General features: G+C 52.6%; 1 protein-coding gene across 1 annotated transcript in view; it reads right to left on the bottom strand.

The window, feature by feature from the left end:
* LOC119801846 (c-Maf inducing protein) overlaps positions 1-26,648 on the bottom strand; it is a 191,785-nt gene extending 165,137 nt beyond the window's left edge. Inside the window, exon 1 of the mRNA XM_038312556.1 lies at positions 26,272-26,648. Coding sequence (XP_038168484.1) covers positions 26,272-26,571 — 300 coding nt within the window. The 5' untranslated portion in view covers positions 26,572-26,648. The remainder of the gene's footprint in view (positions 1-26,271) is intronic.
* Between the last annotated feature and the right edge of the window lie 320 nt (positions 26,649-26,968).

Genomic DNA, 26,968 nt, shown 5'->3' with positions numbered 1-26,968 from the left:
TACTGCATCAAAGCCTTAAATCCCAGTTTGGTCTGAGGTAAGATCCTTAAAAGATTAAGGGGGACTCCTCAGACTGCTGGGGGTGACAGTGTAATGTCTCTGTCCCCCGCCAGTGGCAGGAAGGCAGGCTTAAGGTACCACAGGCAACTTATATGCATTCCATATACTGTTCTGGGTGGCTGAAGAGCTCATCAGGCTCTTAAAAAGGAACCAGAGACCAAGGTTTACTAATGACAACTACACCTCAGCAAAGCAACTCTAATATACCCAGAAAGACAGAGAGATGAGAGTCAGAAAGTGTGGAGGAAGAGTGGGGGTGGGCTCAGTCCTCCAACCTTGCTCTCCTGACCTTGGCCAGTCCTCCTGGATTCACGACCCTGTCAACCACAGCAGCCGCATCCAGGAAGCCACAGGCCCTCCAGAAGGGAGGCGGGACCTCCTCTTCAACGTAGCCAAAGCCTCTTTAGGTGAAATGACGTCTGAGATCCTAAAATGACTCACCCTGAAGCTGGGCCACCCCCAGATGCACAACCACCCACCTCAGTGCCACAGAAACAGACATAGGCGGCAGTCACCCTCCTCGGCTGCACTGCCACTAGGGATGGGCAGCCTGGTGGGTCCCCTAACACCCAGAACAACAGCAAAGAGGATGTGCTGGCAGGACTGGGGAAAAGATGACACAAGTCCCAAGAAGAGGTTGCCCAGCTTCCCATGAGACCCTTCATGGGTAGGCACGGAAGTCTCTGTCTCTCAAATCGCCCTCTGTCCACACAAGGGCTAGCACAGGACAAGGACAGGTCTCTTAGATCACGTGGGAAGTCCAGGACCCTGACTCCTACGACTGACTCCAAGATCTTTAGCGGCAGGACTCTGTCTAGATGCAGGGAGGAACCTCAAAATTCCAGGTGGGTTCCTGCGGCATCATCTGGATGGGCAGGGGGAGAAGACACAGAAGAAGAGGGCAAAAAAGCAGGGGTAAGGCCACAGTACACTCTCAGTAAAAGTCCACACCCTGGAGACTGAGGCCAGTGTAGAGAGACCCAGCGCTGAGGCCGTAGTGAGGAAGAGAGCAGACGGGCAGGTTTGGAGTCCATCAGCATCCCCTTTGAAGTATATACAGACGGGGTAAACGATACCCACTGCTACCCAGAGCTGCTCAGTTAGAGAAACAAAGAGACACACACAGTGCCATGAGTCGTACCAGTCTTGAAGGTGGAACACAAATTCTAGCTTTTATCACTATTATTCAAAAATGGAAACCTAGAATTATTTTAAGGGTACTCTCCCAGTTTTGACATGCAGAAACTTACTGAGACTTTTTCAAAAGGTGGGCCAAGGAAGGAAGAAGGGAAAGGAGAGGAGGGAGGGGAGGAGGGAGGAGCAGAGGGAGGGAGGGAACTATTGAATAGGCCAAGTGTAATACATCACAGGCTGGACCTAGCCAGTAGGTCACTAGCTCACCAAGTCCCAGTCTCTCTCTGAGACAGGCTGATCCCTCCATATACCAAGTCCTGAAGGACCAGGAATCATGTCAACTCAGCGCCAGCCTCCAAGCCCAGGTATCCTAGTAAGAAATAAACGTTCCAGTCAGCCTACTTTTGATTCCTACACTGAAGCCGGGAACCACCACACCCAAGCTGTTAGTTTAACTTCATAGGAAGTGAGGGGGGGGGGAAGCTATTTCAAAAAGAAGAAAGGAGAAAGCCAGTCAGAGGTGACGCGCTCACAAACATGGCTATAGACTTGGGCGGCAGGCTCTGCTAGTTACAGAGGAAAAGTGGCCGCCACTGAAGCCGGCCCAGACTCCAAAATTACAGAGCAGCGTGGCCCGCATCCCTACCCCATCCCACCTGCCATTCACTCCTCAGGAATGCAATTACCTCCAGCCCGAGCAACAGGCCAGTCAGTGCCCAGATGGATGGCCATGTCTGTCCTGCCGAGACCCAGACAGGCACGTTCAGCTAGACCAAAGGCACTCCCAGCAGTAGAATTGGGGGGCGGGGGGGCAAGAACCATGGGGCAGGCCATGGGGACTCAGAGGGCCTGCCATCTCTCCGATGCATAGAGTGGGGACCCAGAGGGACACTTTGAAAAGTGCTGGATGCTGGGACTCAGGCAGCACAGTCTCACCAATCCAATCACATTCCAAGTCAGCAGTACTGCTCCTCATCTCCAGATGGGAAAACTGAGGCACCGAGGGGTCAAAACTTGCCAAGCCACACATGTGTCTAACCAACAAGAATGAATACAGAGAATAATCAAGGATGGCCTTGGAAGATGCACTTGTGTGTGCATGTCACATGTATGAACACGGGTATAAGTGTACATACCTATGCATATGTGTGTATCTGTATGGATGTGCACCCACATGTGTACACAAGTAAGTACATGCACAGGCTGTGTTATGTGTGCGCATGTGCCTGATCATGCATGTGTCTTCACACAAAACATAACTGTATCACTATGTATAAGCATATACTAGTGCATATGAGTCTGGATGCACAGGTGTGTGTGTGTGTGTGTGTGTGTATATGTATGTATATATTAAATGTGTCTAAACATATATGTCAGATGCACACCATGTGCATGCACATCTGTATACACCTTTATGTGTAAGTGTGCATACACTTCCATGTGTGCAAGAGTGTGCACATGTGTGCACACACATATATGTGAGAGTGTCTATTTGTGTAAAGGGGCATACATGTGTGCACAGGGATGCATGCCCATACTGATGGCTATGTTCCTTGGTTCCCATCTGAGCTGAGTCAGACAACTTGACTCGGGGCTTGGCAGAACTGACACCGGAAGACAGGAACTGTGTTTACTTACAAACCACCAGGACAGACTATTAAAGGGCGAAGCCTTTTGTGACTTGCAAAAATTAACATCTATCTGCTCCAGCCAATATCCACCCACTGTGGCAGGCCAACAAGAGAGAGTTGGGGTCTACCTGACCACTAGGTGGCCTGGGATCCCTGTACACTCCTCGAAGCCTGCTTTTGTCCTTTGTGCAGGCCATGGAAGGAAACATAAAACCATGCTGGGTGGGGCTTCTGAAACCTCCCCAGCTAGCCAGGTGCCTGGAACCCAAGCCACCCAGCTAGGAGTCCGGAGTGTGTGAGAACCCACCCTGGGCGCACCCGGTGCCCAGGCACAAAATGGCCGACGTGCAGAGAAGGAAACCAGGGGGCAGAGGCCGCCTCACTCTCTGGCAATTTCAGCATCTTTCTTTTGTTCCTTTAAACTGAAACCAACAGAGCTCTGCCTGATTGATGTCAAGGCTACAGAGGAAGTGGCCTGACCTTCCACACCCAGTCCCCGCAAAAGCTAACACCCAGGCCCGGAGGGTTGGTTTGGTGGCTGCTGGCCTCACACAGGACCCAGGTTTGAGTTCCAATACCCGCATGGTGGCGCACACCTCCTCGGGCACCAGGCATGTGAGTGGTACAAACCACTCATACGCCAAAAACAATAAGTCTAAAAAATTATTTTCAAAAAGAGACAAAAGGTTAACACCCCTGTGCTGTGTGTGCTGAGCAAATATCACTCACCTACCAGCCACCACTCTGCTCTTGACTTGCCACTTGTACTCATTTTACTGGTCAAGGGTGCCCAGCGAAGTCCTCTACCCTTCCCCATTCACATAGAGAGACTGACCCACAACTCTGGGCCCCACACCATCCAGGCAGAGTAACTACGCAAGCACTAAGTAAGTGTCACACTCAGCTCTATGCCGACTCCCTGTCCAGGGTCAGCACAGCCAGAAACTGGCAGAGCCTGAACTCAGAACACCTAGCTCCAGAGCCGGGTGGATGCACCTGCCTTGGAAAGCCTTGGGAAACCTCAGCACACCTCTAGTCCCTAGAGTCCAACTTTTTCCTGCATTCTTCCTTCCCCGGTGCTGTTGTCTGCTTCTCTGTTGACATCCAAAGAGGGGGGGGGCACAACATGCAACTCCACTCAATACACCAGGGCTGTGGGGTTCTGCCCTCCTCCAACACCATGAGCCTCCCATCTCCTGGGTCTGCCTTCTCGGTCTGGCCGAGCTGGCCTGCTTTGATGGGCAGACTTCCCCACGGGGACCTTGGTTCTTCCTGCAAGCTCTCATTCTGAGTCATCCTTGTTTGTGTTGGAGGCACAGAAGGCACTAGAATCCACTCTCCCCCCTGCACTCTCCTCCCAGGCTGCTCACTCCAGACTCCCATGCCTGTATCCAACAGGTGCCCCATAAGCCCATGACTCAGTGCTAACCCAGAAAACACACACAGGTAGGCAGGAAGATAAAGTGTGAGTAGGCACTTCCCCAGAGGCCTGAGGGCCTGTTAGTCGACTGCCCCCACACACACACAGCTAGCAGGAGGGCTCCACCCTTGACCCCTATAATGCTTGCTTGTAGGAAACAGCCAAGGTTATGCAGAGGAGAGGAGCTATGCTGTGACTGAGGGACACCTAGACACACTGCCAGGCAGGCAGAGGATGGGGTGGGTGGGAGTGGGTAAGCCCACCTGTTGTGGTTTGGATCTGGAATACACACATACACACACACACACCCTTGTGTTCCCAATGCTTAGTTCCCAGCGGGCGGTACTAATTTAGGAAGCAGTGGGGCCTTAAGGAGGCAAGGCCTTCTATCAGAAGTAGGTCACTAGGGCTCTGGAGTGATATAGTCGGGGCATATCACTCCTCTGCTTCCCGGCTGCCTGCTCCGTGCAGCGCCGACCACACACTCCTACAGCCACACACAAAGCCATTTTAACAAGCCTCCACTGCCAAGACGAGAGAAAAAGCCTCTAAAACAGTGAGCCAAAATAGCCTTCTCGTGCCTGATGTTGTTTCTGTTAGGTGGTCTGTCAGGGTGAGGCAAAAGTAACTGAGATAGCCTTATAGCTGGACGGCAGTGGCACACACCTTTAAGCCCAGCACTCCAGAGGTAGAGGCAGGTGGAACTCTGAGTTCGAGGCCAGCCTGGTCTACAAAGCGAGTTCCAGGACAGCCAGAGATATTACACTTGAAAGATAGGGAGAAGGAGAGAGAGAGGGAGAGGGAGAGGGGGAGGGGGAGGGGGAGGGGGAGGGGAAGGGAGAGGGAGAGGGGGAGGGAGAGGGAGAGGGAGAGGGAGAGGGAGAGGGAGAGGGAGAGGGAGAGGGAGAGGGAGAGGGAGAGGGAGAGGGAGAGGGAGAGGGAGGAGTTATAATATATTCTGAGAAAGACAGAGCCTTGCCACGCCTGAAGAAGGGTGACATTGGGTCTCCCTACTGCATCCCAGCTCTGTGTCGCCAACTTTGACATCTCAAGATGCACAGAACCATGAGCTTTCTACAATGAGTTTCTACCGTAACTGGGGTACACGTGACACTAAAGGTGGGACATCCCAATTCTCCCATCTCCCACAACGGGAGAGACCAAGGTGGACCATTCTGCGAAGGGTGCTCTTAATGAGCCCACACCTAAGGCACCTGGCTTCATCCCACCTCCCTCACACATCCTGTCTCACCAAGCACCTCATGTATGGGCCAGCATGGCCAGAGTGCTCAGGTGACAAAAAAGCCTGCCTGGGTTTCAAGGTCAAGCCCATACTGCCACCATTCTGCCCCCCAGCCCCATCTGGCACACAGGAACTTAATGAACAGACCTCTTGAGAGCTGTAGCTCAGGTGGTAAAGACTTTTCCTGGCATACCTGGGGCCCTGGGTACCATTCCCACCAGAACAGAAACTGGACATGGGGGCACAGTCTGGTAAGCCCAGCACTCAGGAGGTAGAGGCCGGAGGATCAGAAGTTCTCAGTCATTCTTGGCTATACAGTGAATTCAAGGCCAGGGCTATATGAGAATACCTTTAAAAGTAAAATAATAAAAAAAAAAAACCATAAAACAAAACCTCTCAGAGCCCTAGGAGACCCCAGTCGCTGCCAAGCCCGGGCCAGGACGTGTCAAATGATGTCTTTGTCCTTCTGTTTAATGCCTCCCGTGCTCTGTTCATTTCAGCCCCTCTATCCAGAAAATTCGGCCCAAAATGAGGCCAGGAAAAAGGAAAAGGCCTGGCCAGTCACCACAAACCCAACTGAGCCTTCCCTAATGGAGGAACAACGGCCTCTTTCAAGAGGGGCCCTTTTGTTCTGGTTTCCAGGGAGGAGACAGCCTCTGACCCAAGGGCAGCGTGCTTGCGCAGCTTCAGCCCAGCCAACACATCCTGGAGCAAGACGTTGTCTCCCAAACCTATATGAACCTGAGGACCACCAAGCCACTGGCAGGGGGCAGGCAGGGTGTGGGGGAATCTTCAAACCATTCACTCTCTGTCAACCTGATGACAGTCCCACCCACCTTGCTGAGAACTGGGAACCCAAGGCGTAGGGAGGCAGGCAGACGTGAGTGAGGTCTCGGCCAGGCTTCCCAGTGACCCACAGAGTGGACAGAGGCCACATACACTACACAGACAGGTCAAGCCAGGCTTCCAAAGTTCAGGGTCATTGCCAAGATCAGTGCTGGTAGGTGGACTGGGACTTGAGTCCAGGACCAGCACACCACTATCCTATAACCGATGTTTAAAAGAAATCCGGGGTAGCAGATGAGGTTAGCTCAGTGAGAAGAATGTTTACCAAGGACCTGAATACGACCCCCAAGAAGCCAAGGGACTTGAACCCTACAAATCACCCTCTGACCTTCATATGTACCACGGCACACACGTACCTACATACACACAATCATATATTCGATGTAGGTTAAAAGGGACATCCAATACATACAACATACTAAGGAGGGATCTTGGGACATTATGCTAAGTGGCATACACAGGACATGCAGGCTCTGCTGGTCTGGCGGAGGTACCCACACTCAACAGTTCAGAGAGCCAGAAAGGGTTCTCCAAGGTAAGCAGTAGGGAGGATGGGGAGTGTGTAGGACATGTGGCACTGAGGATAAAGTGTGGGTGTAAGGTATGGGGTGTGGGGATCAGAGGCAATCACACCACACCGGAGAAGAAGAAAAGGCACGACAGACTCCAGCGCCAAGCCTGACTGTGGCCAATGCCCTCAACTGGATGTGTATGGCTTTGATCAACATTACGGTGTGTGTACTTACCACAATGAGAAGCAAATGAAAGAGAACACACCTTTAATCTCAACCCTAGAGAGGCAGAAGCAGGCAGATCTCTGGGAGTTCAAGGCTACCCTAGTCTACATATCAAGTTCCAGGCCAGCCAGGGCTACATAATAAGACCCTGCCTCATAAATAGATGTTGAGTCGGATCTTTAAATGCTAAAATAAATGCAGGCATAAGTGAGTGAGTGATTGAGAGCCTCCCTGCTTCCTGGTCAGGTTCATGTGTTTTAATAAAGGCAGGAAGGTTGGGATGGGGAATAGTACTTGAGACTTAAGAGATCTCCCTGATCTCTAACTATAAAGTAGAAGGATGAGCCTATGCCATCTCTGGAGACCCCTACAGAAAAACAAACCTCCAGGTCAAGAGGTCAGAAACCAACTTCTAGAACAGCCCAGGCTAGACTCAGCTTGTGCGACACACCCAGGCCCTGCTCACTACAAGAGAGGGTGCTGACTCCACAGCCTCCTTTCTGCACCCAGACCCCCACCCCCACACCCCTGCAAGGCCACCAAGCAGAGACAAGATCATGCTACCTGGAGAAAGGCACCCAGGAGCCTGCTGGATGGTTCAGAAGGAAAAAATCATTGCCACCAAGCCTGGTGACCTGAGTTCAATCCCCAGGACCCACATGATGGAAGCTAACAAGACTATCGACTGTGATAGTTCTCCTCTGATCTTCATACGCACACTGTGGCACACACATACCCACACAAACAAAAAAACACACACATAGTAAATGAAGGAGGAGGAGGAGGAGGAGAAAAAGGAGGAAGAGGAGGAGGAAGCAGCAGCAGCAGCCACCGCCCAAGCTTCGGGCCTGCACCTGTGACAGCCCCCTGCAACCTCTGCCCCTCTAGTCATTTAGAGTCATTCCCTGCTGTCATTAAAGTTCAGTGCTCAACTGAGTCAGAAAAGGCAGAGTTGATGGAGAACTCACCTGCTGGGGTTCTGCACCATGCTAACAAGCCGCAAAGGCCCTGCCTAGACCTCCCTGCTAGTTTGCTAGTTTGACTGAAGTGTTCGGGGAGACCCCAGAGGAAGAGGTGCATTACAACAGAACGTGCAGGGAGCTCGCTGGCTTTCCGCTGATTCTGCCAGGCTGGAACCTATTCAATAAGACCGCCAACCTTTCCCAGCACATGGGACCCACCCTCCAGAGTCAAAGCCAAAGGACTCAAAGGCAAAAGCTGTGGCCTATTGAGTTTCCTGAGCATGATCTGTTTATTTGCTCGCTGGTTTTGGTTTGGTGTTTAGTTTTTAGTTTTCTGGCTTTTCAAGACAGGGCTTCTCTGTGTAGCTCTGGCTGTCCTAGAATTCTCTCAGTAGAGCAGGCTGGCCTTGAACTCACAGAGATCCACCTGCCTCTGCCTCCCAAGTGCTAGGTGTAAAGGTGAGCGCTACCCACACCCAGCTTGGCTGTGACTTTTCATTGCTTAGTGGAATATAATCCATAGCCAGCAGGGTTTATGGACCTTCTGTCACTCTGCTTTTCAGGTGACAGATGTGAGGTACCACAAGGTCACCGTAGTATGGAGCAGACTTAGCCAGGGGCCTCACCTGCCTGACTGCAGATGGCCCCCTGTGGACAGAGGCCACGGGCATCTTCCTTGATGTTCTCTGCTTATCAGACAGGGCCAAGATACCTCAGGGGGAAAAAAATTAAGGGGTAAGGAGCGCCAACCTTGAAACTCCAGACTCGGATAAAAGAAGAAATATTTCGCCACAGCCCAGAAGACTAAACAGGGCTCTGCATGCCCAGAAAGCTGCACAGATAAATCGTGGCTTCTCTGGGCTACAGAACTCCAAAGGGAAGCCTTGAGCTTTCGCTCTTAATGAAATGCCCTGTCGTTTGCATGTTTTCTCCACTCACAGTTGTTGCCTGAAGCAACGCTGTCTAAATTACACACACTAGGGAAACGCAGGCGTGCCTCATCTGCATGCCTGTCATCTCACCATTGGGCCAGTCTATGAATTCAGACATCTAGACTGGGAACATCCCAGAACCCCTTCCAGTCGGGCAGGCTGTGTGTGCCCCTGCCATGGGCTGTGACTGAAACAGATTCCCTGCCCGTGGGCCCTCGAGGAAGAAGGACAGGAATGAAGAATCATGCCACGCCATTTTCCGCTGCCAGTCACATGAAAGGTGAGCTGGGGGGGGGGGGGCACAAACCCTAAGTGGGTGGGTCAGGACAGAAGACGCTAAAGGACAGCCAGCTTCCTGGTATCCAGGAAGGCACAGAGGTGGGAGTCTGTACCAGCCTCATCTTCACCCACTGCTTTGTTTGAGGGCATATGTGGTACCTGGCAGGAAATTATCTGATGAGCCTCATTTATCCCTCACCAGACTGGCATGGGGGATAATCATTCCCAGTTGGGCAGACAGGGCTCAGGAAAAGTCATGTCATCTGATCCTAGTTATAACCAGGAAATAATATAACTAGGATTTGAACCCTGATCTGCGCTTGCTGTGCAAGCCTGAATCCTGACCTCCACCACTCTCTCTTAGACATCAGCCTTAAGGGCATTTGTGTCGCTGGGCGGTGGTGGCACGTGCCATTAATCCCAGCACTCGGGAGGCAGAGACAGGCAGATGTCTGCGAATTCAAGACTAGCCTGGTCTACAGAGCTAGTTCTAGGAGAAACCCTGTCTCAAAAAAAAAAAAAAAAATTCAAAAAGGCATTTGTGTGTATACAGATATCCAGATATGTGCATATGTGTGGGTCTGCATGCATACAAGTGCATGTGTATATGTGTGTCTATGTGCCTGTGGAGGTCAGAGGTCAATGCCAGATGCATTCCTCAATCCTTTCTCCACCTTATTTTTGGAGGTAAGGTCTTTCATTGAACTAATTCTGCTAGTCTGGCTGGCCGAGCGAGCCTCAAGGATCCTCCTGTCTCCTTCCCGGTACTGGGATGACAGGTGCGAGCCGCCGTGCCCAGTTTTTTACAGGGGTGCTGGGGGGGCTCGAACTCAGGTCCTCGGGCTTGTACAGCAAGTACCTTGCCGACTGAAGCGACCTCCCCAGCCCCCATGACATCAAACTTGCAGTCATCTCTTAGCAACCATCACCCTGGCAGGAAGAAGTCTGTGCAGCCCTGGGGTCATTTAGTTACTCTGGGCAGTGGGTTCTTCGTCCACACTGTGAGAAGCTGAGCACTGAGGCTGATACTGATTAACAGCGGCCGTGTCTTCTGGGCTCACTGGGAAGACCGGACACACAGGAATTGATTAGTAAATGTCTACTGCAGGCCAAGGGACAAGTAGCAGCCTGTGTCATATATGTGTCACTCCAGAGCTGGATGACCTGCAGGTTCTCTTCCAGCTCTGACCAGCTCTGATTCAAATCATCTAAATAAAGGGGAAGGGGGGGGGGGAAGGACAGAAAACAGACAAACATTTTCCAACACAGGATGTCCACCCATTCCAGCAGAACCTAAGCCGTGGGTCAGGAAGGGGAAGACGCATCGGCTGTCCTGGTACCCAGCAAGACAACCGGAAGTGGCAAGTGCGTGGGGTTTGCCCGGTGTGGTCTTGGCTATCCGGCACCTCACCTGTAAGTGCACGGAGCTGTCGGGAAAGACCTTCTGGGTCAACCATGAGCAGACATGGTCCCCAACCTGAATCTCTGCTTCCAACAGTCGGGGAGGATCACAGCCATCAATGCAAGAGAACATGGATGGTCTCACCAAACAAGGGCTACTGTTCGCACTGGCGTCAACACTATCTTCTTTCTTTGGAGGGGTAAATGTTCTGTGAGCCCAGGACACACTCAGCACTGTGCCCGTTCAGCGACCACCACCCAATCAAGAAGGGACCCAAAACAACTTCAGTGTTCTGCAAGTTCCTGGGGTCCCCTAGGTCCTGGGAGGAGTCAGAGGGTAGACATCAAATGGTGTGAATTTGAAGACATTTAAACGAAGCACAAGAGACATGAGTGGAGGAGGGGGGGGACTACAGGGTTAAAGCAGAGATGGCTTCTGCCTAGGGAGACCGGTCCTCGCTGTCTATCAATGACAGGATTTCCTAGGACACAAGACACCCAGTGGGAAAATCCCAGGGTGGTCCCAGAATCTAGAAGCTGATCATGGAGGACCTCGAAGCAGCGCCTGGGAGGAAGTACAGGGAGAATGGAGGATGTGATATCACAGACAGACGAGGGAAAGTGGGGACAGGAATCTGAGTTCCCTCGGGACGGCCAGGGTCTCACCTGTGAGAAGACTTCTCAGTCTCCCCATCATGCATCCAACAGGAAGAGGAGGATCATCCCTCCCGGAAGGAAAAGGCCACTGAATGTAAGTGCTGTGCTGGCCTCAAGAGTTCTAGGACTCCACCAAGGCCACTGAGCTTGGGTTACAGGGTCGACAGGTTAAGGAAACAGCCCCCTGCACCTGGCCGTGACCCAACACTGAGCAAGGCTAAGGTGACCCAGTGAGCTTGCACGCTCGCATGCGCGCACACACACACATGCACAGAAAGAGAAAACAGAGCAACAGCCCAGTGGCCCCTGTTGGAAGCAGGTGGTCTAGACACAGCAGCCCCTGGTTAGGGCATCCAGAGCAGAGTGCCTGCACTGCAGGGGTGGTCAGCCCATCAGGCAGACCCAGGTGCATGACGGGACGGCGAGCAGCTTTCTCTCGCTCATATGCTCTGACTGAGGCAACACACGTGTCACAAGCAATACCGTTTAGAAAATAAAAGCAACTTTCAATTCTGTTTGGAAATCGTATTTTCTGAGATCAAAATCTTATTTGCCAATACTGCTGCTGAAAGCTAACGGTACAACCCATGGAGATGTCTTACTACTCCGGACTCCACACTGTTCAAGCCAGAGACTTGGTGGTGGGGACCAAACCTGGAACGAGGGCCCAGCATGGTCTCTTGTGCATACCCCACAAAAGTCTTTTGGCCCCCCCAGGTCACCAGACAGGACAGGATCCTCCAAGAAAACACCTGCCTCCCAAGTGCCAGGATTAAAGGCATACACCAGCACCGCTGGCTCGGGATTTTTCTTTCCATCTCTTTACAACCTGAGCCCCAACAAGTGACTACATTCACTCAAAAGCCTGGGCTGACCCTGGCACCTATGGAGGAGAGGACCCCAAAACTGCCTTCAAGTTCACCAACCCACAGAACAGTGTGTGGTTCTGGCGTGGCAGAAGGGAGTCGCCAAGGCACTGTTGGACGTACGTGACAGTGGTACACCCTCAGGAAGCATTGACCACAGGGGGAGGGCCTTACTCTCTGAACCCTGGGTGGTGGCTCCACCTTCCCCCAGCAGCGGGTGTGGGGGAATCAGCAGAGCTAGGTCCTCCACAGTGAGCTGAGCTAATGCAAACAGTAAGAATCGAAGATAACGCAAGCGCTTGTGACCTTCCCTCACCTCATTAAAAAGCTAGCCTTTCAGGGCGGCCCTGGCTAGACTGGGCAGGGTATCCAATGCTTCACAGGGCATTCTGGGCTCCCGGGTCACACACCTAGAAGAGGTGCCAGGTAGGGTACCAACAGAAAGACCAGAGTAACAAATCCCCCAAGTCCAGCTTGATGAGGCAATGAGTTTCTTGTTCTTCATTAAAGGTGACAGAGGTGACCCCGAAACAGCCGCATCAACCAAAAAGTCCCACTCCAGTGTGGGTAACTTCCCCAAGGCTGTGTGGATAGAGTCCCACATGTCTGACATCCCAGCACCTCCAGAGATCCTGGCAGTCAGGGCACAGGAGGGAATGATGGGGGTCGGTGAGCCACCCTACTCTTCCATAAGGAAATGCCAATAATCAGATCTTCCGGGAGTCTCTCTCAGGTAACCACACCTTCCCTGATAAGATGGGAAGGGCCATGCCATGTCCACAGGACAGAGGTCCAGAGACATCTTCTTGCAAGCCTGCTCTCTCTGGCTAGGCAGGAAGGGCCCTACCCAGGAGCAATAAGCAGGGCCTGAAGTACTTCCTTGGTGGGGCTCCTGAGAGTAGCTACAGCCCAGAGGACTATGCAGGAAGATACCTGCATGGCTCCCTAGACTAAGACACCCCACCCATATGAAGCCTGCTGGCAGGATCCACCCACAACTCCCCAATCTTCCCTTTGCTGTCTTTTCTCCATGTGGTTCAATTACCCTTCAGAGACACAGGACTCTGCCACCGCGGTGGGGCTTAGATCAAACAGTACTGGGAACGCAACCCAGGGGCCTCGAACCCGGCAGGCAAGTGCTCTACCACTGAGCCTCCCTGACCCCTGCTTGTTTTGTTTCGTTTTTGTTGAAAACGAGATCGCCTATAGCCAGGGTTGACCTCCAGCTCACTGAGTAGCAGATAATCAATGACCCTAACTCCTGATCCTCATACCTCTGCCTCCCAAGTTCTGGGATTATAAAATATACATCGCGGAAATGATTTTTACATGATGCAGGGGATGAGCCCCACAGGGCCTCGTGCATGGGTAGCAAGTCTTCCACCAACTACGCTATAGCCGGCAGCCTTTTCATTTTGTTCGTTTGAAGACAGGGTCTCACTAAGCTGACAAGGCTAGCCTTGATGTTTCCACTCTCCGGACTCAGGTTCTGGAGCAGCTAGAGTGAGCAGCCTACACTACCAGACTCCACCTTAAGTTCTTTTTAGAAGAACTGAGGCTGCCAGCAGTGGTGGCGCACGTCTTTAATCCCAGCACTTGAGGCGGAGGCAGGCGGATCTCTGTGCGTTCAAGGCCAGCCTGGTCTACAGAGCTCCTTCCAGGACAGCTAGGGCTACACAAAGAAACCCTGTCTCGAAACAAAACAAAAAACAATCAAAAAAAAAATTGTAGAAGAGCAGAGAAGCCAGGACACCTGCCCTAAATAGCTTCTCCCTCTCTTTCCTACTCCTTTACTCTCCCCAGCTCCCACTGTTACACACAAGCAGTACACACACACACACACACACACACTTGATTCAAAATGTAAGAAGCAGATCAAGACATTTTCCTTACAGTAAACTTTCTAATGCTTTTTTTTTATGTCTATGGGTGTTTAGTCTACATATATGTCTGTGCATCACATGTGTGCCTGGTGCCTATGGAGCCCAAAAGAGAGTGCCAGATCCCCCACAACTGGAGTTACAGACGGTTGTGAACCACTGTGTAGATGATGTCCGGAATCTAACCCAGGTCCTCTGGAAGAGCAGCAAGTGACCCTAACCCTTGACCCATCTCTCCAGCCCCTCTAATGCTCACTCTTCTTGATCATCTTTTTATTGGCAAGGATGCAACTCTCTTTCTCAACCACCCAGCTCTAAAAAGTCCTGAGTCATCAGCCAAGGCAGGGACAACAGCAGGTCCCTGGGAAGAATCAAAGGTGGGGCTGCTTGCTAACACTCTGGCCAGCCTGGATTCCCTCCGAGACTCTTGGCGCCATACTCCATGGGAAAGGGTGTTCTCTCTCGTGCACCCACAGTTCCTGTGACTCCTTGGAGACAGTACTGAAGAAACAAGGTGACGGCGGTGAGGGTAAGAAGGCCCAGCTCTGCCATGGGCAGCTGCTTCTCCAGAATACGGGAATTCATGGATGGGGGTGTGATGATTTGTGAGAAATCTAAATGGTTCTCAATCAATCACGGGTGTTATGCTCCGCAGGGAAGGGAACATGAGGCAACTCCTAGTGTGAGCAGCGTGGTGACCACTAGTAGGTCAAGGCCAGAGAGGCTGCTCAACACAGCAGAGTACACAGGACGGGTCTTATACCACAACTGACTGTGTCCCATGACCGAGTGGTCAAATGAGACCCCTTGAGTTGGCGTGTGACCATTGCTTAGCACATAGTAAACACCCAAGGGGCTTAGAGACAAGACACCAAGATACACGGAGGCCAACGCTGTGCTCTATGTCGTTGCCAGTCGTGTGAACTCAGGTGGAAAGGAGAAAATGTGATTCCTTGCTACATAGAGCAGAGGTGCCTCCAACATCAAGTCATGGCTCCCTGCAGGGTGGCAGGGTTGAGCATAGGGTTTTTCTTCCTTTATTTTATAAGACTGTCCTCAACTATGTGTTGTTATCCTAAGTAGGAAAGTGGGCAGCTGGTAAAGAGGGGGATCGAGAGACGGCTCCCCAGATCACCCACAAGGTAAGGGTCACAGACAAGGAAGCAAGCCCTAATACAAGCAGGCAAGGTGACCATTAAAGGCTATCAGATCCGAGTGACTGGCAGAAGTTCTCAGCATTGAGAAGTGCCAGAGCTCATAGGATCCCTGAGGGTAAAGGCAGCAGGCAGGTGGGCGGGGTACCACTCCATGGGCACTGGACTTCATGCTGGTCATGGTTAATACATCTGGGTCAGCTGGAAAGGGTCAGCCCTTAAGGCCAACTCAGGTGACCAACTGAGGCTCTGCGAGGCTGAATGGCTGTCCTAAGAACAAGGGGCAGCTAAGACGCAAGCTTCCTGCATGAGTCTACTCAGACAGGTCTGCAGAAAGATGTCCGGGTGACAGACGCAGTCTCTGGTCTCTTCTCCATTCAGGTGAAGCCCCCTGTTCTGCCCACATCCTCTTGGCAATGTGAAGGCTGAGATCCACTTGCCACTCCGATCTTAAACTCTACAGCAGTGGTTCTCAACCTTCCTAACATTGCGACCCTTTAATACAGTCCCTTGCGTTGTGGTGAACCCCAACCATAAAATTATTCCATTGCTACCTCATAACTGTAATTTCTCGACTGCTTTGAATCGTAATGTAAACGTCTGGAATGCGGGCCATCTTATTTGCAACCCCCAAAGAGGACTCGCAGGTTGAGAACCGTTACTCTAGAGTCTTGCTCACCAACCACACACAGTGATGCTCCCAAGATGGTCAAGCTGTAAACGGGCATCATTATCACAGGGGTCACGAAGATTAGGGAGGCTCTTTTATTGGAAGGGCTTGGAGCAATGAGGCACATGGTAATAAGCAGGGTGTAAGAGAAGCCGCTGTTATCGGTAGCTTGCCGGTGACTCGACCCTCGCTGTCAGGCTCCGATGGAGTCATGGTAGCATTTGGAAGCCACTGGTTTTGAAGCCATGTCACCTGATTATAAACTTAATCTCTCCAGAGACGCTGACTCTGTGAGCACAGTGCCTGAGACACTCATTGAAGTTTCCCCTACTGCCTTAGGGTGCCGATGCAAAATTAAGTGTCCAGATAAGAAGGACCGAGACACCCAGCTTTACTAGAGAAGTATCACTACCACCTGGATCTGCCATCTTGGGTGTGCTCCTGGGCTCTGGGATCTGCTTGGCTGACTGGCTCCCCCAGCCCAGCAGCCGGTTATCATTTGCCTGGCCCTGAAGAGAGCCTCGGGTGCAGACTGGGTGAACCCTGATGAACCCAGAACGAGCCAGAGCAAAACAAGTCCTTGTTCCCCTTTGCAACAGGCCGCCCCCGCCCCCACCGCCAGCCACCCCTTGAACTTCCTTCACTGCAGATACAGAGCAGAGACGCCCTTGGTCACCTGCAAAGTGCCCACCCATCCTCTGGTTTTGGATGCAGCCCAACAGGGCTGGCCTGGACCGCACCTCCTCCCAGGCCTCAGAGAGGGACAGGAAGGGGTGCTTGGGAGCTACAGGGTGCCTCACCCTGTGGTGAGAACTCTCCAAGGCTGCCCAGCTGCTGCCCAGTGGCCCGAGCAAGAGGAACAAGGGCGGCAATACGAGGCTATGAAGAGTTGGAGGCACAAACACCTTCTTCGGTTGCGTGGCCATCCCCATTCAACAGGAGAGGAGGGCTCCCCGCTAGGGAATAAACAGCTTCATGCATTCATCCACCCACCCACCCACCCACCAATTCATCCGTTCATCTATCCATAAGAAGGAAGTCGGCTGGGAGGCGCTGCCTCAGTCTCCCCAGCTGTAAAATAGGGAGGGTAACTAACCGACAAGAGCTGTGGGAGTCATTAACGACTGCCCATGGAGAGTGGTCTCTGCCTGGTCACTAACTGTAACTAATTCCCTCATCCTGGTGACTCAGACACGACCTGGAATCCTCACACTCAAAACCCTACATGCCCCGTAAAGTGACCACCAGGGCTTTCCAGCTCCAACACTCGCACCAGCTACCTGCATTGGCAGACTTGGCCCAGACTGCACGGCATCCATCCCTCCATCTCTCTCACTGGCACCCAGGGTGCTACAGTGCTACCCACAACCACATGGCCTCCTACAATGTGCCACTGCCCCTCTAGCCTTTGCCCTCGGCTCACCTTCATTCCACTCTCACGCAGGAGCCACCAGCCTCCCTCTTCCAATCCCACCACACAGACCTCCCGAGGGCTGGAGAGGTAGCAAGGTGGGGGACAGTGCTAGCTTCGGAAGCCTGGCAACCTGAGTTTGATCCTCTGAAGCCACAAAAAAAAAAAAAAAAAAAAAAAAACCTCTGGATGAGACAGTGGGCATCTGTAATCCCAACACTCAAGAGGGGACAGGAGAAACGCCCGGAAGCTTGCAGGCCAGTGACCCAGGAGCATACAGATCCTGCCTCAGGAACAAGGTGAAGAAGCAAGCTGAATCCCAAAAAATCGTGCCCCTGACCACACACATGCCATGGCACCGTGTGCACCCATATTCACACATGCGCACATGCACAGGCAGCCACAATAATCATTATCAATAAAATTTTAAAGAGAAAAAAAAGATTTAATGAACTAAACAAAGGGTCTTCCTAAAGTCACCTACTTGCAAGCTAACCCTCGTCACCCAGATAACAAGAGGCACAAAACGCTCGCCCGCACTGTACGCTCAGGCGCATTCAGCTCTTTTGGAGAGAAGACCATGTGGCCTTCTCCAGAGTGCTCCCTGTCAGCACAGCGCCTGGAGGACTTCCGCCCTGTGAGCACATCCCCTGGAGCACTCACCCTCTGCGTGTCTCAGGTACCCACTGCGGGCACAGCATATGTACCCACACTGACTACACGGTACCTGGCAGTCAGTTCACACAGACTCACACCTGAGTCTGCCTCTGGAGCCTTCATCCTCCTGTTTCATAGTAACCACCTCCAGAGGATCACTCTGACAACCAGGCGAGGGTGGTATGTGCGTGCATGTTTGGTTTGCTTGTTTTTCATTTGTTTGTTTGATATAGGCTCTCTCCGTACCTCAGGCTGGCCTAAAATTTCCTGTGTAGCCTAGGCTAGCCTCAAACTAGTGATCCTCCTGCCTCAGACTCCCAAGCACTGAGACTATAGGTGTACTCCACCATGGCAGGACCAAGACACACTTCTAAAACACATCTCCCGGCCTCACCTGGGTTCAGGTGTGGTCCTGGCCCTCCTGCCTCACCATTCCCACAGAGGACCTAAAGGAGGCCCAAGCTGGAACAAAGGACCAAGGAGGCCAGGTACCCAAGAGATAAATGAGACGGTGCCACCAAAGAGTCCCCTGGGACTGTGATGAGCAAGAAGAAACCATTGCCTGAAGCCATTAGGCCTCTTGGTGAATGGGGGTGTTTGTTACATAGCTAGTCTGCCCTGGCTGACACATCCTATGGCTGGGCCTGGAACAAATTTATTCACCCAAGAGTGGGAAGCACAGAAGCCAGGCCTGCTATCTTTAGCTATTCTTGACATCTCAAGAGTCCAGGACTACCTCAGAATACTCAGGAAAGCCAATAGAAGTCCAGGTGTTTATTCCCCACAGGTGACCTCTCCTGAGCTGGACCCAGTGAGCCCAGCCCCAGCCAGCACCTGCTTCCCAGACTGATTCCTACAGGCCCGCCCACCTGCAGACTGGAGGAGCCAGCTCACCTGCCTAGGTCCACAACCTAATTCTCACTGCTGATAACAGCCAGGGAGAACAACCGGGCCAAAGGCCAGGATGGGAGGCAACTGTGGGGCACCCCAACGGCTGATTCACCTTAAGGGTCTTAGGGCCACCATGCTTCCCGTGAGCCCATTCCCACCTGCAAAGCCGGTGGTGACTCAGATGATTCGAAAACCTGGGATCCTTGGAACCTGGTTATTCACCAAGGGAGTTGGCTTTAAAAACATTCTGCCAGGCTAGGTAATTTAAGACCCTCTTAGAGCATTAACAACAAAGCTTTTCTTCACTCTCCATTCGGAAGAAGCTGGCTTTCAAAAGGAAAGAAAAAGACAGAGATGGAGGGGAGGAAAGGAAAGGGGGACGCGAATGGAGCTTCCTGGACCTGCATGCCTAACATCTAGAACACTCTAGATGCTTGCTGAAAAAACAAAATTTTTTTTGAGACAGTGTCTCACTATGTAGCCCAGGCTAGCTTCAAAACCAATGTCAGTGGTGGTGGCACACGCCTTTAATCCCAGCACTCGGGAGGCAGAGGCAAGCCGATCTCTGTGAGTTCAAGGCCAGCCTGGTCTACAAGAGCTAGTTCCAGGACAGTCTTCAAAGCTACAGAGAAACCCTGTCTCGAAACAAAAAACCAAAAAAAAAAAAAAAGTGTCAATCCTCCTGCCTCAACCTCCTGAGTACTAAGATTACAGGGTTTTAAAAAATGAGCAATAAATAAATAAACCGGTGTTCTGGGGAGGAGGAGGGAAAAGGAAAATGAACACTGAGTGTTTATTAGATGGCTGATTTCTAAATTCCCTCTGGCCTCAGAGCCTTCACATTTATCCTGTCTCTCCACCTGAAGAGCCCTTCCCGAAGACAGAATGCCACACCTTCCCTGCCGTACAGACTCCGTACTTTTAAGACACCTGCTTACCGGCCTTACCAGCCTGCTGCTGCTTACTGTCTTCCAAGTACCGGAAGAGTGGGATTTCTCTGTTAAGTGAATACCTGCCTCCCGTAACCCCTGACATCAAGAAGGAAGTCCTCACAATCCTCCCTCTACGGCGAGGGCGAGTCATCTGGGAAGCTGCAGAGGCAGGATTCCAGATCACCTGTCTGATGTCAAGTCTGTGTCACACACCCGGGAGATGACAACTATCTCCTCCTCATTTCCTTACCGTACGCCGCACTTCCCCCATGGCAGAGGTGAGGAGGTGGATCCTTAAGACAGGAACCATTTCAACCCCAGAAATGTCTGCTTTGCCACCCTCCTCAGTCTGGAGATGATCTATAGAATATATCATATATAATATACAGCAGACACCTCTGCCACTCAGCACCTCTGGTTAGGGCACCACTGGCAGGGAATAAAGTGTCCTTTTCAAAAGTATACCGGCCCCTCTACTCCCTGGGGACACAGGAGAGAGGAAGAGAAATTCTCACTCCGCCTTTCCCTATGATGGGGTTTAGCCACCTGGCTTCCATCCTGAAGCAAACAGGAAGTCTGAAGGCAAAAGAAGATGGGGCTCTCGCTTGGAGCATCCCAAACCCCTGTCCTGAGAGTGGAGATAAATGTGGCTGGCAGTTGGTGGTAGGGCTGGCAGGCAGACCCTGTGGGAGCCCACTTCCTGGTGACAGTCTGCCAGGCTGAAACACGCCCCCGACCCCCAAGAAAGCAGGCAAACATTTAAACTGTTAAAACTGACACAATACAAATGATAAAAACGGGAAGTGCCTTGTTTGTAACAGCCAGCAAGGGAGACAGAGCTCAATGTCCAACCACAGGGGAACTGGTCGACCCGCCACATTAGTAAGGTACACTTACAAAGACGGGGGAACTACGGAGCAGTGAGAGATGAACGAGGCAGGCACACATGTGTGGCTATGAAGTGAGCTCCAAATGCAGCCTCCGGTGACAGGTAACAATGCAGACCGGCAGAAGCGTGTGTTAGCGCCTAGAGGACTCAGCAAGGATACCCAAGAAAACAGGTTACAGGATTTGCTTTGAAAGATGATCACTGAAGGATCTAGGGGTACGAGGTAAGGCTGCAGCCTTTCCCTCCACTTTGGGTACATCTAGTGAAGTGCACAATGATTCAATCACACACACACACACACACACACACACATCAGGGTTTTTTTGTTTTGGTTTAGTTTTTGGTTTTGAGATAGGGTTTCTCTGTGTAACAGCCCTAGCTGTCCTAGAACTCTCTCTGTAAACCAGGTTGGCCTCGAACTCAGAGATCTGCCTCCCGAGTGCTGGGATTAAAGGCATGTGCCACCACTGCCCAGCTATATTGTTTTTTTTTTCTTTAAGTACCCCTTGAGAAATTCTTTTAAAATGCATGCAACAATCTTACAGTCTTATACTCAATGGCTCTGAAGACACCCCTAACTTTCCCAAGTGCTCTGTGTACCTCAGGTGATTGCCCTCTTTTTAAACAGCAAAAATCTTTCCTTTAAAAAAGGTGGTGGTAACACAGGCCTTTAATCCCAGTACTCCGGAGGCAGAGGCAGGTGGATCTCTGTGAGTTTGAGGATAGCCTGCAAAGGCTACACAGAGAAACCCTGTCTGGGGGGAAAAAATATTTGTTTTGGTATAGGGGAGTAGGGGACATGCTCACGTGTGTGGAGGTCAGAATAGCTTGGGACCATGTGGTCCCAAGAATTGTATTCAAAGCTTGGACTGGGGCTTGCATGCAAGCATCTTTAAGTGCTCAGCCATCCTGGCTACCCATAATCCTTCCATTTCTACAGAGCTCTCTCAGGGGACTCTCACCATAAAAACTGTTTCTGACTGTGTTCTGGCCGTCCTGCTACCAGGTGGTCATCAGAACCAGTGTCAACATCTGAACTGTCACCATAATAAGTGGAGACAAACAAGGCCCCTCAGGGAAAGCAAGGTGCCCAAAGTTACAAAGTCAGGAAGTTGCCACCTCAGGCTCCAGCCCTGCTCCACGTTGACTACAGTAAAGCCCAAGTTTTTCTGCCCCACGGTGGGAACACATAAGGCTAGGCTGCCCTGCTCTGTCTCATGTAATCTTTTAATCAAAGGCGTAACTAGTCCATCTCAAATATCTATCCCAATGAAATACCAGGCTGGTCCCCTTGGAGAGAGGCGAAGGGGAGGTGGCCAGTGGTGGGGTACCCTGGGGCACTCTGCCTTTAGGATGATCCAGCTCCTGTGCTCCCCACAAAACGCCCCAGGGTGTAGTCCTTTCCCACTACCAAGTGAGCAAACAGGATCACACACAAGCCACCTTGGGTCCCCAAAACCAGAGTCTTAGCACAAGGCTCCCTCCCCCCTTTTGGCCTGGTAGACAGCACACTGCCACCCAGCAAAACACCTATTACCTGGAAGGGGGCACCAGCGGCCAGACAGAACATCTCTCCTCAAAATGCACCAACTTCCTACAGTCTGTGAGAACGCTGCACGCTTGCCCCTGCCTGCGCCATCCCTGCCCCCATCTCTGAACGCACAAGGATTGGCGAAACAAATTTGGTGCACTCCAAAATCTACTTGTGACATACAAAAGGGGGGCTTACTAAATCCCAGGATCATAAAAGGAGGGAAGAATGGGCACACAGAACAAGGACCTACACGACCAAACAGAAAAAAAAAAAAAACTTAATACTCAAGCATTTGTGCACACGGATGGGGTCCCTCGGGACTGGAGACTTGAATTCTCAAGGGAAAGATCCCAACACCTGGAGGGGACACTTAGCTAGGAAATGACCACACCGTAGATCTCAGGAGCATTTTTGCTGAAACAAATTCCAAGTTCCCAGGATGGATGCTCAGACACTCCAAAGGGAGGGGGGAAAAACCCACAGACAGAAACGAAGGCAGCTTCTGTTCACCCAACCAGATTCCCAGAGACATTGCAGTCAGCGGCAGCAGTGGAGACAAAACCAGGCTGGAGAATAAAGAAGGCTACCCCTTCCCTCACATCCGAAGCCCTGCTCGGCAAACCGAGAGGACTCTGCTGCTTAGACCCACCATTCTGAAACCGTGGGTCTCCATTGGTTTGGTTTTTGTTTTGTTCTGTTTTGTTGTCGATGGCTAGAAGAAAAGAAAGGTAGGGTGTTTTTTTTTTTTTTTTGTGCTTCTTTGGCGCAGTGGAAACAAAGGCTACAGACAAAAGACAAACACGTCTAGCAGGTGATCAAATTTAGCCAAGCAACGGAAAGGCAAGATGGATTCCTGTCCTCCCACAACGGGGACACTTCTACAAAGACCTGGCCTAGCTGTAGAGTCCAACCTATAAACAGGGGGTGGGCGGCCACCCTAAGTCCAGAAAGATCGCAGAAATGGGGAAGTGTAAATGAGGAAGGTGCGGTTTCTGTCTCCCAGGATGCCCCCCCCCCATTACCCCTCCCACGGAAGCTAGAGAGCTTCCTCTTTGTTGACAAGCATTCTGGTTCCAGAGGATCCAAAGTCTCCTAGGCACATCAAACCTGGCCTATGTCAGGAGTGCTGTTGCTTCTGCAAAGGTTTAATCAGTAACCGGCCTAGCAGACAACACAGGGCAAGCTCTGACCTGACCCCACTGAGGACAAAGTTTACAGCCAGGTCAGGGGACGGGTGTCAGGTCCTGTGGCACCAGATTCTTGTTTGGGTCTCCCTCCCCAGGGAACCAAGAGATTTCCACACTAAGTGTGTCACCAGCTGGAGACCCATGCTAGGGGGGACTAGGAGACCCCAGAAGCCTGCAGCTGGGGGTCCAAGCCTCTCATACCCCTCATGATATGGGCGGGTAACTCAATCAGTGTAGACAGCCGACTCAGTGGATGGTATGGGCAAAGGAGTAGTTTGTTGGCTGGTTTGAATCCAGATCGATCACTCTGGGTCCCGTTCCTGAAGTCCACACAATTAACTGGATAATCCCCAGACAGTTCTGAACCGGGCTTCATATGAGCAAAATACACTCCACCCCTCTGTGAGACACACTTCTACATGGGCAACTCAAGGCTGGGCTAGCGGCTATGAAGAGTTTTCTGGAAATGAACTACACTCAAATTCACCTTTGTTTCATTTGAGCAAATATTTCTCAATAGCGTGGTTGGGCCGCACTATAAAATGCAGACAGATTACATAATGCCCAGGCCTAAGGGAACCCCAAGGAGGCTCCTCCACTTCCCAGGGAATGGACACCAAGCAGATATCTCAACAAGGTCCCTAGCAGCAAACCCTAACCTCACCCCTGGCCTGGAGGCCCTGCTCCAAGCCCTGGTGGCCACACCTTCTTCCACACAGGTCCCCTAGGGGTAGGGGAGCCACACACCTCCACTAGAGGCCTCCACTGGAGGCCCCCATCTACGCCCCCACAAAGCAAAAACTACACTGAAGGAATTCCCTCATGCCAGGTGAAGAAAGGAAAGGACAGGATTACCAGGCTGTGAGACTCTTCCTCTGTTCCTTTTCCCCCTGTTTTCTAACAGAAAACAAGGCTCTGCCAAGACCTACCTCGCTCCTCAAATAACCTAGGGCCACACACAAGACTCAGGTGTTCCTCAGAGGTAGCCCCCATATCTCAGCTGGCCAAAGGTAGACGAGGGGGCCCTGGCTGCTGGAGATTCTCCAGCCTGATTCCTTCCTGAATCTCCCAAACAGACCGACCTCTTGAACAGTCAGGGAAAGTAGAGAGCCTCTAGTCTCTAGAGCTAACCTCTCCCAAAGCCGGAAGATCAACTAGCCACACCATGATCCTGCCCTGGAGGACCAGGGAAATGTCCTGTCCTTCCTGCAGCAGGTTACTGTCTCTCTCAACTACTGTCCTCTCCTGACAACTCCTCTGCATTCGGAAGGATGGCAGGAAAAAGAACGGAGCCTAAGAAAGTGCCCCCCCTCGCACCCCAACTCAGCCAGGTAATAATGCTAAAGCCAGACTTGGGGGCTCCAGAGCCCAGGGAAGGTTACTAACCACCTCTGGGACCTGAAAGCCTCAGTCCTGGCCAATCAAACGAAAATCAAGGCCGAGGCCTCTGACTCAAGAAAGGTTTAAGAACACACACACACACACACACACACACACACACACCTATCTGGGAGAAGGCTGGGCCGCCTCCGGCAACCCTCAATCCTCTTGGGGACAAAGTCTGCAGTTACTGCACCAACATGCCCAGAGCATAGAAAAAAAATAAGTACTTTAGGCACATCAGACCCGAAATTCAGAATAAAAGCCCTCATGTGTGTGTCACAGTGCTCTCAGAAGCAGGGGAAGTAGACACAAGGAGTAGGGTGTCTAAGGCTAACTTTCTCCCCCTCCCCACTCTCGGGAGCATGTGTCACTGCCTGTGACACACCACTAAGGGAACATGGATGCCGAGGAAATGTCTACACACGCTACACATTTGTGGCATGCATGTTAGCAACACCCTGTTTCCTGGCTGGGCTTTCTTGGCACAGGTGTGAGCAGGCAATGGATTCTACCCTTCCCCATGGTGTTTAGTAAACACCATGGAGCCTGCCATGGGGGGGACGGTACATTCTAGACAAGAAGGGGGCCCCTACAAAGATGGGTCTCCCAGCGCCAAGCTAAGGCCCAGCCAGAGCCTGTATTTGAAACTGCCCTTGTTGGAAAACACAAAGCATCCTGTTTAGGCCCTGCCCACCGCCCCCACTCCCCCTCCTCGACCCCACCACAGCTGTCTGTCCCCAGGAGGAAGAAGGCCACCATTTGCAGATTCGATTTCCGAAAGCAACTAGTAAGATCCTCCTTTCTCCATCTCATCCAGCTGACCCGGCCCTGGCCACACAGCAGAAAACTAACAAAACAGGACGCAGCCACAAAACATGCTCACACACGCTCCACAGACAACGCAAGGGCAGGCTGGGCAGCCCAGCTTCTTCTACCCAGGGAACTCGACTAGCCCAGGGCCTGAGTGGGTCCTGAACCTCGACCCCCTCCCCCCTCCAATCTCCCAACGTGCGAAGGAGGTTTTCAGAAAGGGCAGGCACCCGGTTTTGCCCTGCCAGGCCCGGCAGAAAAAAAAAAAAAAAAAAAAGAATAAAGGAAGGCTAAAGCAAGCGCAGGAGTTGCTTTCTGGAAATTGTTGGCGCTGGGGGTTTACGGTTTTTATGGAGGAGAGGGTTGCGTTTTGTTTTCCCCTGTGAGCTCAGATCCAGATGGGCAACGGGTTGGGAAAAGGAAGAACACACCACGACCCTCAGGGCCCAGTCTAAGGTTCACCCCGGGGTCCCAGCCATCGGAAACGCAGGCACTCAGGCAAAAGTCCTCAAGCACTCAGCCCGAGTGGGCTAAGTGTCCAGGACACGAAGAAGGGCTCCCCAGCCTGCTTTGGAGGATCAGGTCTGGAGGTTCCAGCCCAGCTCCGCGCTTGGGGGGCCGCGCGCCCAGGGACAGCCAGCGGGGGCGCCTTGGTCCCGGGGGACCCCGGCTTGGGGAGCTCCACGGCCACGCAGGGTCACTCACCGTGGCGGATGCCAAGCTGTTGTCGGCCAGTGTTAGGTGGTGCGGCTCCCAGCGCCTCAGAAATTTGGATGTGAGGATCTTGCTGAGAAAGGTCCGAGGGTGCCGGATGACACAGACCTGAATGTCGCCCTCCTGCAGCAGCTTGTACCTCATCCCGTTGCACAGCAGCAGGGCCCGGCGGCAAGGCACGGCGCCCATCACCTTGGTGCCCTCGGGGCCCGACACGTCGCTCCCCAGCAGCGGCTTGGTCTCCTCAATCTGCCGGGGGTCGCCGCCGCCCGAGCTGCTCGTCACATCCATGGCCGCGCCGGGGCGGGGGCCGCGCGCGCGATCGCGGCTGGCGTGGGGCCGGGCCGGCAGGGCCCCCGCGGAGGGCCCGCACCCCCCCACCGCCGGGAAGGTGGGGGGGCGTGGGCTGGGGGCGCCCCGCGGGGACGAACGGGAGCGCGCGGGGGCGGGCGGGCGGGTGCGCGCGGGGCGCTTCCTGGGCTGCTTCCTTCTAGCTGCTGGGGCGCATGCCGGCGCGAACGGGTTGGTGACTGCGGCGCGGGCGGCGGGCGATCGCGGGGCGCAGAGAGGATCGGGTCCTCGGGGGGTGGGGGCGGCGCCGGGGACGGCGGGCGCGGGCGTGTCTCGGCCTCGCGCGGGCGCGCTGTGCGGTGCGTGTGTCCGCGTCCGTCCGCTAGTGTGTGCTGCG

The sequence above is a fragment of the Arvicola amphibius genome, chromosome 15, assembly GCF_903992535.2.
Source record: "Arvicola amphibius chromosome 15, mArvAmp1.2, whole genome shotgun sequence".
Lineage (NCBI taxonomy): Eukaryota > Metazoa > Chordata > Mammalia > Rodentia > Cricetidae > Arvicola > Arvicola amphibius.
This window is presented reverse-complemented; position numbering and strand designations above follow the sequence as displayed.